Here is a 15,913-nt window from a genome sequence, read left to right on the forward strand (position 1 = left end):
AACATTTTTAAAAATCTCACGACGTTTCGACTGCAACACGAGCAATCATCGTCAGCTGTGAAAAACAGTTTATTATTTTATTATTTCCCTTCTACGCGACTTTACCGAAATAACCAAGAATATCTTAACACCTGTTTTGTTGCCAAAAAAGGGAAAAAAACTCTTCTTATATTTTGCTACTGGCAAAGGAGGTCCCATGAAGTAGTGAACCAGATGAAGACGAATTAAACTTAAGCAGAGGATTAAAGCAAATGCAATCAGGCGAGGGCAGGAGGCAAGGCCCCGCGTGGCTAGACCCGCGTTGTAATGTTCCAACCTGGACATCGATTCCATACTCGCTGCTACTCAATTGATATCCATACGAGAGAGAGACGGAGAGAGGCTCTACCTGGGTAAACAACAATAACCACCACGACAACAACAACCACGATGTTAACTTCTCACCTCGGATCTGTGAGCGAGCGCGGTGTAGCAGCTCGTGACGTCACGCGGCAGCAGGTGACATGACGTCACTTGGGGGGTTCAACACACAATCCCCTCCCCCAATGATCGACGGTGTAACTGAATAAATTATGTTAATGAGACGGACTCATTTGCAGTGATTAAGCATGAATAAATTATGTTAATTAACCGCCAGTTGATAGTTTCAGTTGCATTTATTAGGTACTAGCGGGAAGCACCCGACGTTGCCCGGGGGAAACATTTATTGAAAAACTTATCAAAAAACTTAAAAACATAACATATACAAATGATTTTTTTTTTATGATTATCTCATTAAATTTCGATTTAAAGCTTTCGTGACTGCAGGGATTCATCTTCTTGGTTCTTTCGGTAAAGTCACGTAGAAGGGAAGTAATAAAATAAAAATAATACATATTAATAAATAATAAATCAAACATTCTTTAAAAAAGCACAATATACTTATTTCTTTTTATTATTTTATTACTTCCCTTCTACGTGACTTTACCGAAAGAACCAAGAAGATTATCTCATTAATTAAGATTTAAATAAATTTTTAAAAACCCAACGTGCGGTGGAAAATAAACTTACGATCGCGCAAAGGAATCTAAGGTTGTAGATTTCTTTAGAATCGGCTTATTCCCGTTTGATGGATACCACAAACGCTCAGCAGATATCGATTTTCGCCACACACTTCATGGTCATTCCCCCCCCCCCCCCCCAAAATACAAAAGTGTATTTTTATAATTTGTGCATGGTGTGCATTTTTCAAAGTACCCACATGGCAAATTTCAAGTTTGTTGCATGTCGGGAAGTACGCTAAACATTTTGAACAGACAACACATTCAAAAATTTTCCTTTTATATATGGAAGACTAGCTTGACTTCCCCGGCTTCGCCCGGGACTTGGATTCACCACGCCCGGCCGCCTTTGGTCTCCCCAGTGGCGATGTTCACACACCACATCAGTTACTCATTTGAGGTTGAGTCGACCTAGGGGAAGCCCAGGACCAATAAAAATAATCGTGGTGGCCGTGAGCGGGAATTGAACTCGGGTCGCCGGGTTCGTAGCGCAGCGCGCCCACCACACATCATCTCTAAAACACAGCAGTGAGATGGCTTTCTAAAGGTAGATCACTGGCCAGAGTTTTTGAGTTGCGAGAGCCACTCCAGAGATATCTTTTACAAAAACAGTCACCACTGGCAGCACATTTCAGTGACACAGAATGGGTCGTAAAACTTGCTCACTTGTGTGACATAATCAGCCTGCTCAACGTACTCAATCTGTCATTTCAGAGGAGATCGACAACTCTGTTCAATTCGGCAGATAAAGTGGCTTAATTCAAAGCCAAACTGGAATTATGGGGGCGACGAGTGAACATTTGAACTTTTGACATGTTTCAAACACTAGCAGAGATTTTGAAAGAGACTGAGCAAGGGCCTTTCTCCCAGCTGGTGCATTAAAACCTATCTCAGCTTTTAAAAGAGTTTGAGCATTACTTCCCAACCACAAAAGAACCCCGAACTGGGAAGGAATGGACCCGCGACCCATTTGTGAATAAGCCAGGTGAATCGACTTTGTCTGTGCTAGAAGAGAATCAACTGCTTGAGATCGCAAATGAAGGTGGCCTTAAAAGTATGTTTGAGACTTCAAATCTCGACACGTTCTGGATTAAAGTCAAGGCGGAATATCATGAGATTGCCACAAAAGCACTGAAAAGCCTGCTTCGATTTCCAACGTCCTGTGTGAAGCAGGGTTTTCTGCAGTGACAGCAACCAAAACAAGATTATGGAGTAGACTGGACATAAACAACACACTTCGGGTGTCACCGTCTCCCATCACCCCCAGATGGGACCATCTCGTTACAGGAAAACAAGCTCAGGGCCCCCACTGATTCTGCATTATGGTGAGTTGTATAATTATTTCATATTACAATGTAATAATATAAATAAAGTGCACAACAAATATAATGCGCTTGAATCATCATGAAACCATCCCCCCCCCCCCCCCACTGCTACGTGAAAACATTGTCTTCTTACTAATTGTGATAATACAAAGATTCTCACTTTAACTTTTACTGATTATGTTTTAGTGTAATTCTATCAGGTCTCAGAATTCAGATCTCGCCAAAGGATACAGTTCTTATAATTAAGATCATTATGCATGAACTTAGGAAGGAACCACTCAGACACTTCTGTGTTAAGCAACTTTAATTTATAAACAAAAACATAACACTCTAATATGCGAACTCTTATGCTTGGAATTGTCACCACAGTACTCCTGGAGATATGCTCCTCATTGATCCGTACATTTAACCCTCAATGATTACGTTGTTAAACTGGGTAACAGAGCAATCGGTTAATTCCTCAGAGTAACGCGAGCATAGGAAAAAGTCCCTAAAAATAAATGTGACGATATTCATACGAACAGCAATAAACATGTCCCGAAAGCAAAAGTAGACCTCAATGAATTCATTGGCAGATTATGTAATTAACTAAACGTCTTGGAACAATGGTGTGCAGCAGTCTGTCTGCTTCAGCAAATGCTTATCAATTGGCTAAGGCTTCAATAAATTCGCGGGAAAGATTCTGCGATCAAAAGAAAGATTTACACACAATCGTCTCCCTGTGTGTGAATTCGTAACGTAGGTTTATAAACGTTTAGTTTCGTCAATGAATTCATCGGTACAGTTAAAATTAACAAAAAGAATGACTAAAATACTTCTCAACGACCGTATCCACCTTCTTGGTTCTTTCGGTAAAGTCACGTAGAAGGAAAGTAATAAAATAATAAAAATAAAACATAATAAAACAATTCTCTCTCAATGCGCAGCAATGTTCATTATCAGCTAATAGTTGACGCACTCTTATCATTCTTCTTCTTATTATTATTCCTGGTATGTGCGGTGTGTGTGTTTGGTGGTTTTGTCTCCTTGATCAATTCTATGCGTCAGGTAGACGCTGGATGATACGTGGTATGCGAGTGTGGGGGAGGGTCATATACACAGCTTCCTCGCTCTCTCTCTCGCTCGGCGGCAGCTGGATCTGCTGCCCACTGCTGGATGAAGAGTCGGCACGACGCTCGACGTCGACGGTGCGCGATGATTCCGTCGTCAGATAGCGCCCGCAGCTCGTCTGCTAGTCGCCGTTCCTCACTCTTGTCTTGGTTCACAGCTGGTGCTGGTCGGTGCGTGTGGGTCGAACCCACGGCGCTCTCCTCTTCCTCACGGGTGGCTGGTCAGGCTCTTTCCCCTGCTGGATGAGCTGAGTCGGCACGATGCTTCTCTTTGAAGGTGCTCGACAGCCCTCGCCGCTCGTCCGCTGGCAGCTGACACCCTTGCTCGGTGGCGCTGCTGCGCTCTCTCTCTCCGGCTCCGTGCTCTCTGGCGATGCCTGGTTGCGCGTGCAGCTGGTTCTCTGCGATGCTGGCTTGGTTGATGCTTGGGCTTCCACCCTTTCTCCCGGTTGATTGCTCGTCGTTGCTCGTCACTCTATCTCTCGGGCTGCAGCTGCTCGTGGGAGCCGGCACTCAGTGTAGAATAACTTTGAGCGATACTTCTTCTGTCAGCGCCGAGCTCGTACTCGGTGACCAATTGCTACTCGGCAAGCCTCTTCATCCTTGGTTGATTGCAGAATTCCCACCCAGAGCTTGCTGCTTGCAGTAAGTAACTCTTTGTGTTGATTTCGTAGACTCGTGGCTTCTGCTGGTGCAGCTCGTTGACGATGTTCCAGTCACGGGGGCAGGTTCCCCGGAGCCTGCCGATCGCAGCTGCTCGTGGGAGCTGGAACTCACTCTCAACACTTGTAAATTGTATTTGCACACCTCTTGAACAACTGTGAAAGCTTAGTACAATACAACTTATCGCAATCCTTGACTTTGCAAGCGACTCAAAACATCAGGATAAATGTAGAAAAAAACTCTCAGCGATACTCTGTCGGTCCATGCCGAGCTCAGCACCGAGCATCACCTCGCCCCCTCTTCTCTGCGAGACACAATACCCATTGTTGATCTCGAGGCCATGCCCCGGAGTCTGCCCGTCACAGTACTCTCTGTCGCTTGTAGTCTTCTGTAACTTGCAGTAGTCTCGATGTATGGGTCGTGTCTCTGTCTTTACGTGAATTTCTCTCCCCTCGGATCACCGTGTGGTTAGTCATAGGACACAACATATGCATTGTCTTTGAAACTGATTGGTCCACACCAGAGACAGCTTTCTTTCGAGCCTAGTATCAAACGGTGTTAACCTAGAGGACTCCAAAAGGTGTGCTATTCGAGTGTTTGTGATGAGATATGATACAAAACTACGAGTTGCTGAGGCAATTAAGCAAGCACCATATAAATGCTAATATTATAACATAGTGAATGCTTGGGAGCTTATTGGCTCTTGCTCCTAGTTAGAGATCTACCCCACTCACAGGTCCGCAAATACTGACCGCTCTTACTCTGCAGGTTGAACCTAGGAATGGAGTGTTCAACTTAACGTTCTTTTCAATAAAGGCCTGTGACAAATGTGAATCTATTGGAGCTGCATTGTCTCAAGCTTATACATCTACAGGTTCTCCATTTGACTTTGTATTGTCTAAGAAGTCCACCCACACCTCCACTTCTACAAACTGCTGGGAGTTGCCTCGCTCTGCCTCACAGTCAGAATTCTCCTCCTGCTTCACGTTGCCTCCATTGATGTGAAGGTCCGATTTTGGAGTTGAATGTTCATCTTCACATTTGACCTTCACTTCTTCGCTCTTCACTGTCACTTCTTCGCTCTTCACCGTCGCCTCTTCAAATTTCACCTTGATACATTTCATAGTGTCCAAGCTGGAATTTACTTCTGGTTCTTTTTTCAGGAGGGATGGGCTCATTGCAGCACTTTGACTTTCACAAGTCGATTTCAGACTACACTCCTTGGGGGTCTTCTGATGCCTGTGTGTTCTCTGATGTCTATCAAGCTGTGGTGACTGTGCAAACGCCTTCCCGCACAAAGTGCACTTGAAGGGTTTCTCTCCTGTGTGTGTTCTCTGGTGTTTTTTAAGATAAAATGAACTTGAAAATGCCTTCCCACACACAGTGCACTTGAAGGGTGTCTTTCCTGTGTGTGTTCTCCGGTGTTTTTTAAGATAAAATGAACTTGACAATGCCTTCCCACACACAGTACACTTGAAGTCTTTCTCTCCTGTGTGTGTTCTCTGGTGATTTTTAAGAGCAGATAAATCTGAAAATGCCTTCCCACACACACTACACCTGAAGGGTTTCTCTCCAGTGTGTGTTCTCTGGTGTATTTTAAGATAAAATGAACTTGAAAATGCCTTCCCACACACAGTGCACTTGAAGGGTTTCTCTCCTGTGTGTGTTCTCTGGTGTTTTTTAAGATAAGATGAACTTGAAAATGCCTTCCCACACACACTACAATTGAAGGGTTTCTCTCCTGTGTGTGTTCTCTGGTGGCTATGCAGCTGTGGTGACTGTGCAAATGCCTTCCCACACACAGTGCACTTGAAGGGTTTCTCTCCTGTGTGTATTCTCTGGTGTATTTTAAGACAAAATGAAGTTAACAATGCCTTCCCACACACAGTGCACTTGAAGGGTTTATCTCCTGTGTGTGTTCTCTGGTGTATTTTAAGATAAGATGAACTTGAAAATGCCTTCTCACACACACTGCACTTGAAGGGGTTATCTCCTGTGTGTGTTCTCTGGTGTTCTTTAAGATTTGATGAACTTGAAAATGCCTTCCCACACACAGTGCACTTGAAGGGTTTCTCTCCTGTGTGCATTCTCTGGTGGATTTTACGACTAGATGACTGTGAAAATGCCATCTCACACACACTGCACTTGAAGGGTTTATCTCCTGTGTGTGTTCTCTGGTGCTTTTTAAGATATGATGATTGTGAAAATGCCATCTCACACACACTGCACTTGAAGGGTTTATCTCCTGTGTGTGCTCTCTGGTGCTTTTTAAGATAAGATGAACTTGAAAATGCCTTCCCACACACAGTGCACTTGAAGGGTTTCTCACCTGTGTGAGTTCTCTGGTGTATTTTAAGACAAGATGAACTTGACAATGCCTTCCCACACACAGTGCACTTGAAGGGGTTCTCTCCTGTGTGTGTTCTCTGGTGTTTTTTAAGATAAGATGAGCTTGAAAATGCCTTCCCACACACAATGCACTTGAAGGCTTTCTTCCCTGTGTGTGTTCTCTGGTGTTGTTTAAGAAAAGATGAATCTGAAAATGCCTTCCCACACACACTACACGTGAAGGGTTTCTCTCCTGTGTGTGTTCTCTGGTGTATTTTAAGATACAATGAACGTGAAAATGCCTTCCCACACACAGTGCACTTGAAGGGTTTCTCACCTGTGTGAGTTCTCTGGTGTATTTTAAGACAAGATGAACTTGACAATGCCTTCCCACACACAGTGCACTTGAAGGGGTTCTCTCCTGTGTGTGTTCTCTGGTGTTTTTTAAGATAAGATGAACTTGAAAATGCCTTCCCACACACAATGCACTTGAAGGCTTTCTTTCCTGTGTGTGTTCTCTGGTGTTCTTTAAGATAAAATGAACTTGAAAATGCATTCTGACACACAGTGCACTTGAAGGGGTTCTCTCCTGTGTGTGTTCTCTGGTGTATTTTAAGATAAGATGAATCTTTAAATGCCTTCCCACACACAGTGCACTTGAAGGCTTTCTCTCCCGTTGGAGATCTCTGGTCCTGTGTAAAATTTCCAGTACAATCCATGCTGTTTGTATACTGGTCCCATTGTTGTCTTTTTCTACCGAGCCGCGCTGAGTGCCTTTGCTCCATCAGAACAATTCTGCAGAGGAAGCATCAGAAGAAGCATCAGCTGCAGACAGAAAAAAATGTCCACACCATCTTCATGAGTATCGAGGCAAAGAGGAATGAATATATACACAGTCACACATGACTAACACGTCTATATTTATTCATATATTCAGGATTATCCCCAATTCATCACACGGGCTGTTAAGGCACACAATGAGAGGGCAAAAGGTTATAAATATGCCTGGAAGCACTAGTATCTTCAAAATAAATGTTAACCCAAAACACCAAGCACACAATTTCGGCAGCCTGGCTGCAAAAGAAGTATTTATACAAGCAAAATTCAGCTAAAATAGCAAAGGCTGTTGGGAATAATACTATTTGTATTATGCAGAAATGCATCAATAAATGTTCAATCTCAACTTTAGAGGTGTGAAGCCAGGCTCAGATTTGCTTGAATGCTTGGATGAACAGATCTAACTTCAGCAGCATATGTGCTGTTAATTTCCTGTTTCCATTCTTCCAAAAAGTCCCAGGGGGAAACTAAAATAAACGATTATTTTGATTTAACCTCCATGTTCAATAGTTAATATAATTTACTGCAAATACAAACTTGACACTGTCACACACTGGTATGGTAAAAAGTGGTGGTGTGTCCAGAACCATGCCTGGCCGCCTTCATCTGCTCAGTATTGACGCTTCCTCCCTTCACCATGTAATTAATTTAAGATCAATCAACATAGCAGAGGCCCACAAGCAGTTCAGCTTTCACTTATCAATCATGTTTGCTGTCGATAATAATCAAACTAATTGTTGAGTTCATAATGCAGTGAAATAACTGCACCACAGCTCCCCACAAAGATAAACTCTTAAATACACATACATTTCACATGCATCATTAACATATATAAACAAAAATCCACCATTCATGACGAATTGCAAGTAACCTTATCCCAGTGCTAATGCCATGATAGGTGCAATTTAAGCCATGTAAGTGCGGATTCCTTGTCAGCAGGTAATGGGAATGATCCAGGTGTCAAGGGATGACTGGCAGATGAACCAGCTGTGCTCCCCACTGTCTTGCTGGGTTTTAGGAACCCAGAGTTCCACCTATTCATGTGGGCGTCGCTTTTCCGACCTCATCGTTGCTGCAGAGAAAATATCTATTAACTGCCCTGCAGCATACCTGCAGGTCAGTTAATATGGTGTTGGACCAGATGACGCCAAAAGGCATACAACTCAAAAAAGGTGTCAGTTTTGTTGCCAGATAAAAGGGTAAAAAAAACAATCATCATATTTTGCTACTGGCAAAGGAGGTTCTCCAATGGTGTAAATGCATACCCCGAGCTCTCATACTCTAATGGTGCATTGTCTTTGAGTTGTACGCCTTTTGGCGTCATCTGGTCCAACACCATGTGAGACTAGGCTCTAAGGAAAGCTGTCTCGGGTGTGGACCAATTAATTTCAAGGACAGTGCATACATTATCAGAATTGTGTTTTTGTTTGCATTCTGACCGCAGGTATTGTGGTCAATGCAAACATGACTCCTTGTAAAAAAACGTGTCAGTTTTGTTGCCAGATAAAAGGGTAAAAAAACAATTATCATATTTTACTACTGGCAAAGGAGGTTCCAATGGTGCATTGGGAGCTTATCAAACTACATAGTTATTTATTGATTAAAAGCTTTCGTGACTGCAGGAATTAATACTCTTTGGGTCTTTCGGTCAAGTCGCGAACATTGAAAATAATAGATCACGACGTTTCGATCGCTACACAAGCAATCGTCTTCAGGTGAGAGAGAAAGCTGCTGAGACAAGGTCTTATATAGGCCTGAGATGGGTGCATCAAGGTAGGTGGGTGGAGCTAGAGATGGTCCAACCAATTGAAATAAACACGGAGAAACCGTATACAAAAAATATCCCAAGACAAAAAGAATTGTACAAATCTGTAAATGATGAAAGGGGAAAAGCCTCTTCTTATATTTTGCTACTGGGAAAGGAGGTCCCATGATGTAGCTGCTCACCCCGAGCTGTCATTGTTCTGATGGTGGCGTTGTCTTTGTGCTGTGTACGCCTTTTGGCGCTGTCCTCTGGTCTAACACCGTTTGAGACTAGGCTCGAAAGAAAGCCGTCTCTGGTGTGGACCAATCAGTTTCACTGACAATGCACAGATTATCACAGCATGTGTTTTGTTTGCATATTGATCGCGAGTATATTGTGGCTAATGCAGACACGATTCCTTGCAAGAGGTTTCAGTTCGGCGTTTTAACATCTTAACACCTAAATTTAGATTTGAAGCTTTCCTGACTGCAGGGATTCATATTCTTGGTTCTTTCGGTAAAGTCATCAAGTATAAGGGAAATAATACATTAATACACATATAAAACAATACAAATTTCTCACGACGTTTCGACTGCAACACGAGCAATCATCGTCAGGTGTTAAAAACACAGAAAGAAAATTTTCCAAAATTTTCAATACATTTCTTGCTGTTTTTCACACCTAAAGTCACGTAGAAAAAAAACAAAAAATTCTCACGACGTTTCGACTGCAACACGAGTAATCAGGTGTGAAAAAAACAAGCAAATTTTCCAAAATGTTTAAAAAATTTCTTGCTGTTTTTCACACCTAATCACGTATAAGAAAAAGACTAAAATAAAAAAATAAAAAATTCTCACGTTTCGACTGCAACACGAGCAATCATCGTCAGCTGTGAAATCCACAGCAAGAAATTGTATTACTTTATTATTTCCCTTCTACGTGACTTTACCGAAAGAACCAAGAATATCTTAACACCTGTTTTGTTGCCAAAAAAGGGGGAAAAACCTCTTCTTATATGTTGCTACTGGCAAAGGAGGTCGCATGAAGTAGTGAGCCAGATGAAGACGAATAAAACTTAAGCAGAGGATTAAAGCATAATGCAATCAGGCGAGGGCAGGAGGCAAGGCCCTGCGTGGCTAGGCCCTGCGTTGTAATGTTCCAACCTGGACATCGATTCCATACTCGCTGCTACTCAATTGATATCCCTACGAGAGAGAGACGGAGAGAGGCTCTATCTGGGTAAACAACAACAACCACCACGACAACAACGATGTTAACTTCTCACCTCGGATCTGTGAGAGCGAGCGCTGTGTGGCAGCTTCCGGATATATCGTGACGTCACGAGGAAGCAGGTGACATGACGTCACTTGCGGGGTTCAACACACAATCCCCTCCCCCAACTAGCGGCGGCGAATTGAATAACTTATGTTAATGAGACGGGCACATGTGCAGTGATGAGGCGTGGATGCTCAAGCCGTCGCAATGAACGAGCGACTGTATTTATGAATAAATTATGTTAATTAAACGCCAGTTGAAAGTTTCAGTTTCATTTAATCGGTACTAGCAGGAAGCACCCGGCGTTGCCCGGGGGAAACATTTTTTGAAAAACTTCTCAAAAAACTTAAAAACATAACATATACAAATGGATTTTTATTTTATTATCTCATTAATTAAAATTTAAATACATTTTAAATACATTTAAATAAATCCTAACGCGCGGTGGAAAATAAACTAACGCTCGCGCGTTAAGATTCAATTATTTAGATCGCGCAATGGAATCAAAGGTTGTAGATTTATTTAGAATCGGCCTATTTCCGTTTAATCGATACCACAAACGCTCAGCAGATATCGATTCTCGCCACACACTTCATGGTCATTACCCCCCCCCCCCCCCAAAATACAAAAGTGTATTTTTATAATTTTTGCATGGTGTACTGTGAGGGTCGCTGGCCCCTGAGATCCCTCCCTCGATAATGCTAACGGCCGGACTAACATCATTACTCGCCCCCCCGCTGCTAGGCGGACCGCTGCTGGGTTCCTCACCCATGGGGTGGGAGCCGTCGCTCGATGATTCCCCTCCACCTCGGATCCGCGTAGTAGGCATGGTTAGCTACCGAGTAGTATTACGTCCCCTTCACACTACCACGATACCTCCCTTTCCTAATCGCGCACCTGTATCCGACACGTAGCGAACGTACGCCCACACCCAGCTCCGCGCACTCTCACTCAACACTGACTACTCACGTTATGATCGCGTACCTGCATCATACACGTAGCGAACACACGCGCACACACGCAGCTCCACACGCGACACCCTCTCTTGCGAGATCACACGAGACCACGATCAGCTATTAATGATTTATTGTCTGCTACCTGGGACTTGTTGTTAAGTCAGTATGAATTGACGAGGCTGGCCTATTCTGCTACCCCTGGACCTATTCACGATTTACCCTTTCACCTTGCTACTCACGGTTCGAAGTATTCGGCGTCCTTTGGCTTTTCCTCGATGCTCGTCTGGACACGTCGCGCGGACGTCCGGAGGGCAGAGCTGGGAGCCGTCTTGAACGCGGGCCTCTTGAAGTGAGATCCCTCTACCTTGCTACGATCGCTTTTATCCTATCTTCCGGACTCAGGCCCCCGCCTCCCCGCGTACTCGTCGCTCCCTCCCCCGCTCATGCGTGGCGCATATGCTAATCAATCCCTTTCTCATTAATGGTGCCTTGGTTATGCAAATTATGCGGTGGCGTCCATCACTAAGGCTCGCCGTGGGAATTTGTGCACGGGCTCCCCGCGTGCCTCCGCCCTTCTGATTATTCATAATTCCAGCTTTATCCTTTAACTTCCCTGATAATGGTGCCTGCGCGCTCAAGCGTAATTATCCTAACCATCAGCGACTACGCGCAAGAGTCCCTGCGGTTATGCTAATCATGCCGTCCCGTCCCTCCCCTGCTTGCCTCGTCGATACGTGGGGGTGTGTGTGGGGGATGCGTTTCAACCGCGGTGGCCGAATGCCCCTCGCCGCGACCATACAATCTTTATGCCGGTCGCAGCGCCGCGGTGCGAAATAGCGTCGGGGGAGGTCGTCCAATTCCCTGGTCGCCGGAAACTGTGAAGTTAATCCCGATAAGGGCTTCTCGGATTAAAACCGGTCAGCCAGGTGACCTCCCCTCGGAGCTCTATGGGGGGGGGGGGGGGGAAATGCGTGCGGGTGTGTTTATGTGAGGCGAGGTGAGGGGGAAGCGGGGCTGGCTCCGTCGCTTGGTGGTGGCGAGGTCGTAGATGCGGCACCCGCCGAGCGGCTTCGTGGCGGCGGCATCACAGTACATTTTGCAAAGTACCCACATGGCAAATTTCAAGTTTGTTGCATGTCGGGAAGTACGCTAAACATGTTTAACATACAACACATTCACAAATTTTCCTTTTATATATAGAAGACTAGCTTGACTACCCGGCTTCGCCCGGGACTTGGATTCACCACGCCCGGCCGCCTTTGTCTCCCCAGTGGTGATGCTCACACACCACATCAGTTACTCGTTTGAGGCTGAGTCGACCTAGGGGAAGCCCAGGACCAGTAAAAATAATTGTGGTGGCCGTGAGGGGAAATCAAACTCGGGTCGCCGGGTTCATAGCGCAGCGCGCTCACCACACATCATCTCTAAAACACAGAATTGAGATGGCTTTCTAAAGGTAGATCACTGGCCAGAGTTTTTGAGTTGCGAGAGCCACTCCAGAGATATCTTTAAGAAAAACAGTCACCACTGGCAGCACATTTCAGTGACACAGAATGGGTCGTGAAACTTGCTCACTTGTGTGATATATTCAGCCTGCTCAACGTACTCAATCTGTCATTTCAGGGGAGATCGACAACTCTGTTCAATTCGGCAGATAAAGTGGCTGCATTCAAAGCCAAACTCGAATTATGGGGGTGACGAGTGAACATTGGAACTTTTGACATGTTTCAAACACTAGCAGAGATTTTGAAAGAGACTGAGCCAGGGCCTTTCTCCCAGCTGGTGCATTAAAACCTATCTCAGCTTTTAAAAGAGTTTGAGCATTACTTCCCAACCACAAAAGACCCCCGAACTGGGAAGGAATGGACCCGCGACCCATTTGTGAATAAGCCAGGTGAATCGACTTTGTCTGTGCTAGAAGAGGATCAACTGCTTGAGATCGCAAATGAAGGTGGCCTTAAAAGTATGTTTGAGACAACTTCAAATCTCGATATGTTCTGGATTAAAGTCAAGGCGGAATATCCTGAGATTGCCACAAAAGCACTGAAAAGTTCCAACGTCCTATCTTTGTGAAGCAGGGTTTTCTGCAGTGACAGCAACAAAAACGAGATTATGGAGTAGACTGGACATAGGCAACACACTTCGGGTGTCACGGTCTCCCATCACCCCCAGATGGGACAATCTAGTTACAGGAAAACAAGCTCAGGGCTCCCACTAGGCCTCGGCAAGGTAAGGTAAATTACCTTTTTTACCGGGTAAAAGGGTAAAGGTTTCGACATGCCAAGGGGTAAGGTAAGAGTAGGTTAAAGGTAGCTCAAAAGAAATTACCCGGTAGGGTAAAGGTAGCGTGAATAATTACCCGGCAACTACTGTACCTTGTTTACCGCTAAAAGTTCCGTGGCGCAGTCTGTGGCCTCTATTTTTATTTGCGATGATTGATGTCGGACCAGATGGAGACGGTCCACGTCCTTGAGGTAGAGGTACTAGAGGACGAGGTCGAGGATGCCAGCAACGACATTTTTGGGATTGCTGCGAACAGCAATCGAAAAAGGCAGCGGCATGCGCTCCCGTGGTTTTCCACCCACACGAACGCGTCGGGGTGGAAAGTCCACCTCAAGAAGCACAACGTGCTCGCCCCAGGCAGCGAGGTCGGGACGTCGGCGTCGAACTTGATCAGGTTGTTGATGAACAAGACGACTGGGACAAGGAGGTTATGGAGGACGTTGTCTTCGACAGCCTCAACGCCCGATTCGACAGTATTCTATATAAATAAAGCGCTCTACCTAGCATTTATCGTTATAAACCTTTTTCATGTGTTGTACCCCAGTAACTTCCCTGTAATCGGGTAATTTGTATGGGATAAGGGTAAAAGGTAGGGTAAAGGTAGGCTCGTTTCTTTTTACCTTTTACCTTACCTGCTAAAGGGTAAAAGGTAGGGTAGAGCGATTGTATTATTACATTGTATATATTACAATGTAATAATATAAATAAAGTGCACAATAAATATAATGCGCTTGAATCATCATGAAACCATCCCCCCCCCCCCTTCTTAATAATTGTGATAATACAAAAATTCTCGCTTTAACTTTTACTGATTGTTTTAGTGTAATTCTACCAGGTCTCAGAATTCAGATCTCGCCAAAGGATACAGTTCTTATAATTAAGGTCATTATGCATGAACTTAAGAAGGAACCACTCAGACACTTCTGTGTTAAGCAACTTTAATTTCTAAACAAAAACATAACACTCTAATATGCGAACTCTTATACTTGGAATTGTCAACACAGTACTCCTGGAGATGTGCTCCTCATTGATCCGTACATTTAACCCTCAATGCTTACGTTGGTAAACTGGGTAACAGAGCAATCGGTTAATTCCTTAGAGTAACGCGAGCATAGGAAAAAGTCCTTAAAAATAATGTGAAAATATTCATACGAACGGCAATAAAGAAACATGTCCCGAATGCAAAAGTATACCTTAATAAATTCATTGGTAGATTATGTAATTAACTAAATGTCTTAGAACAATGGTGTGAGGCAGTGTGCCTGCTTCAGCAAATGCTTATCAATTGGCTAAGGCTTCAATAAACTCGCGGGCAAGATTCTGTGATCATAAGAAATATTCCAACACAAGTCACCCTGTGAGTGTGTGGATTCGTAACGTAGGATTCTAAATGTTTAGTTTCGTCAATGAATTAATCGGTACAGTTAAAATCAACGAAAAGAACGACTAAAATACTTCTCAACGACCGTATCCACGTGACTCAATGGGCAGCAATGTTCTTCATTTTCAGCTAATAGTTGACGCACTCTTATCATTATTCTTCTCATTATTAGTCCCGGTATGTGTGTGTTTGGTGGTTTTGTCTCCTTGATCAATTATTTGCGTCAAGCAGACGCTGGGTGATACGTGGCGAGTATGTGAGTGTGGGGGAGGGTCATACACAGAGCTTCCTCGCTCTCTCTCGCTCGGCGGCAGCTGGAGCTGCAGCCCACTGCTGGATGAAGAGTCGGCACGACGCTCGCCGTCAGCGGTGCGCGATGATTCCGTCGTCAGATAGCGCCTGCAGCTCGTCTGCTGGTCGCTGTTCCTCACTCTTGTCTGGGTTTACAGCTGGTGCTGGTCGGTGTGTGTGGGTCGAACCCACGGCGCTCTCACTGGCGCTCTCCTCTTCCTCACGGGTGGCTGGTCAGGCTCTTTCCCCTGCTGGATGAGCCGAGTTGGCACGACGCTTGTCTTTGAAGGTGCTCGACAGCGCTCGACGCTCGTCCGCTGGCAGCTGACACCCGTGCTCGGTGGCGCTGCTGTGCTCTCTCTCCGGCTCCGTGCTCTCTGCTGATGCCTGGTTGCGCGGTCAGCTGGTTCTCTGCGATGCTGGCTTGGTCGATGCTTGGGCTTCCACCCTTTCTCCCAGTTTGATTGCTTGTCGTTGCTCGTCACTCTATCTCTCGGGCTGCAGCTGCTCGTGGTAGCTGGCACTCAGTGTAGAATAACTTTGAGCGATACTTCTATCAGTGCCGAGCTCGTACTCGGTAACCCATTGCTACTCGGCGAGCCTCTTCATGCTTGGTTGATTGCAGAGTCCCACCCCAGAGCTTGCTGTTTGCATTAAGTCAACTCTTTGCATTGATTCCGT

The 15,913-nt window shown here is 44.8% G+C and overlaps 1 protein-coding gene across 4 annotated transcripts in view; it reads right to left on the reverse strand.

Moving 5' to 3' along the window:
• Positions 1 to 2,654: 2,654 nt before the first annotated feature.
• LOC144738425 (uncharacterized) overlaps positions 2,655 to 15,913 on the reverse strand; it is a 38,733-nt gene continuing 25,474 nt past the window's right edge. The window contains exon 4 of one of the 4 annotated variants that reach the window (XM_078621459.1): positions 2,655 to 6,953. In XM_078621459.1, the coding sequence (XP_078477585.1) occupies positions 4,998 to 6,953 (1,956 nt within the window). In that variant the 3' untranslated portion in view covers positions 2,655 to 4,997. Of the gene's footprint in view, positions 7,122 to 15,913 lie in introns of all 4 variants that reach the window. The other 3 variants (XM_078621458.1, XM_078621456.1, XM_078621457.1) reach the window with 3 other exon arrangements.

The sequence above is a fragment of the Lampetra planeri genome, chromosome 82, assembly GCF_965212315.1.
Source record: "Lampetra planeri chromosome 82, kcLamPlan1.2.h2, whole genome shotgun sequence".
Classification (NCBI taxonomy): Eukaryota; Metazoa; Chordata; class Hyperoartia; order Petromyzontiformes; family Petromyzontidae; genus Lampetra; species Lampetra planeri.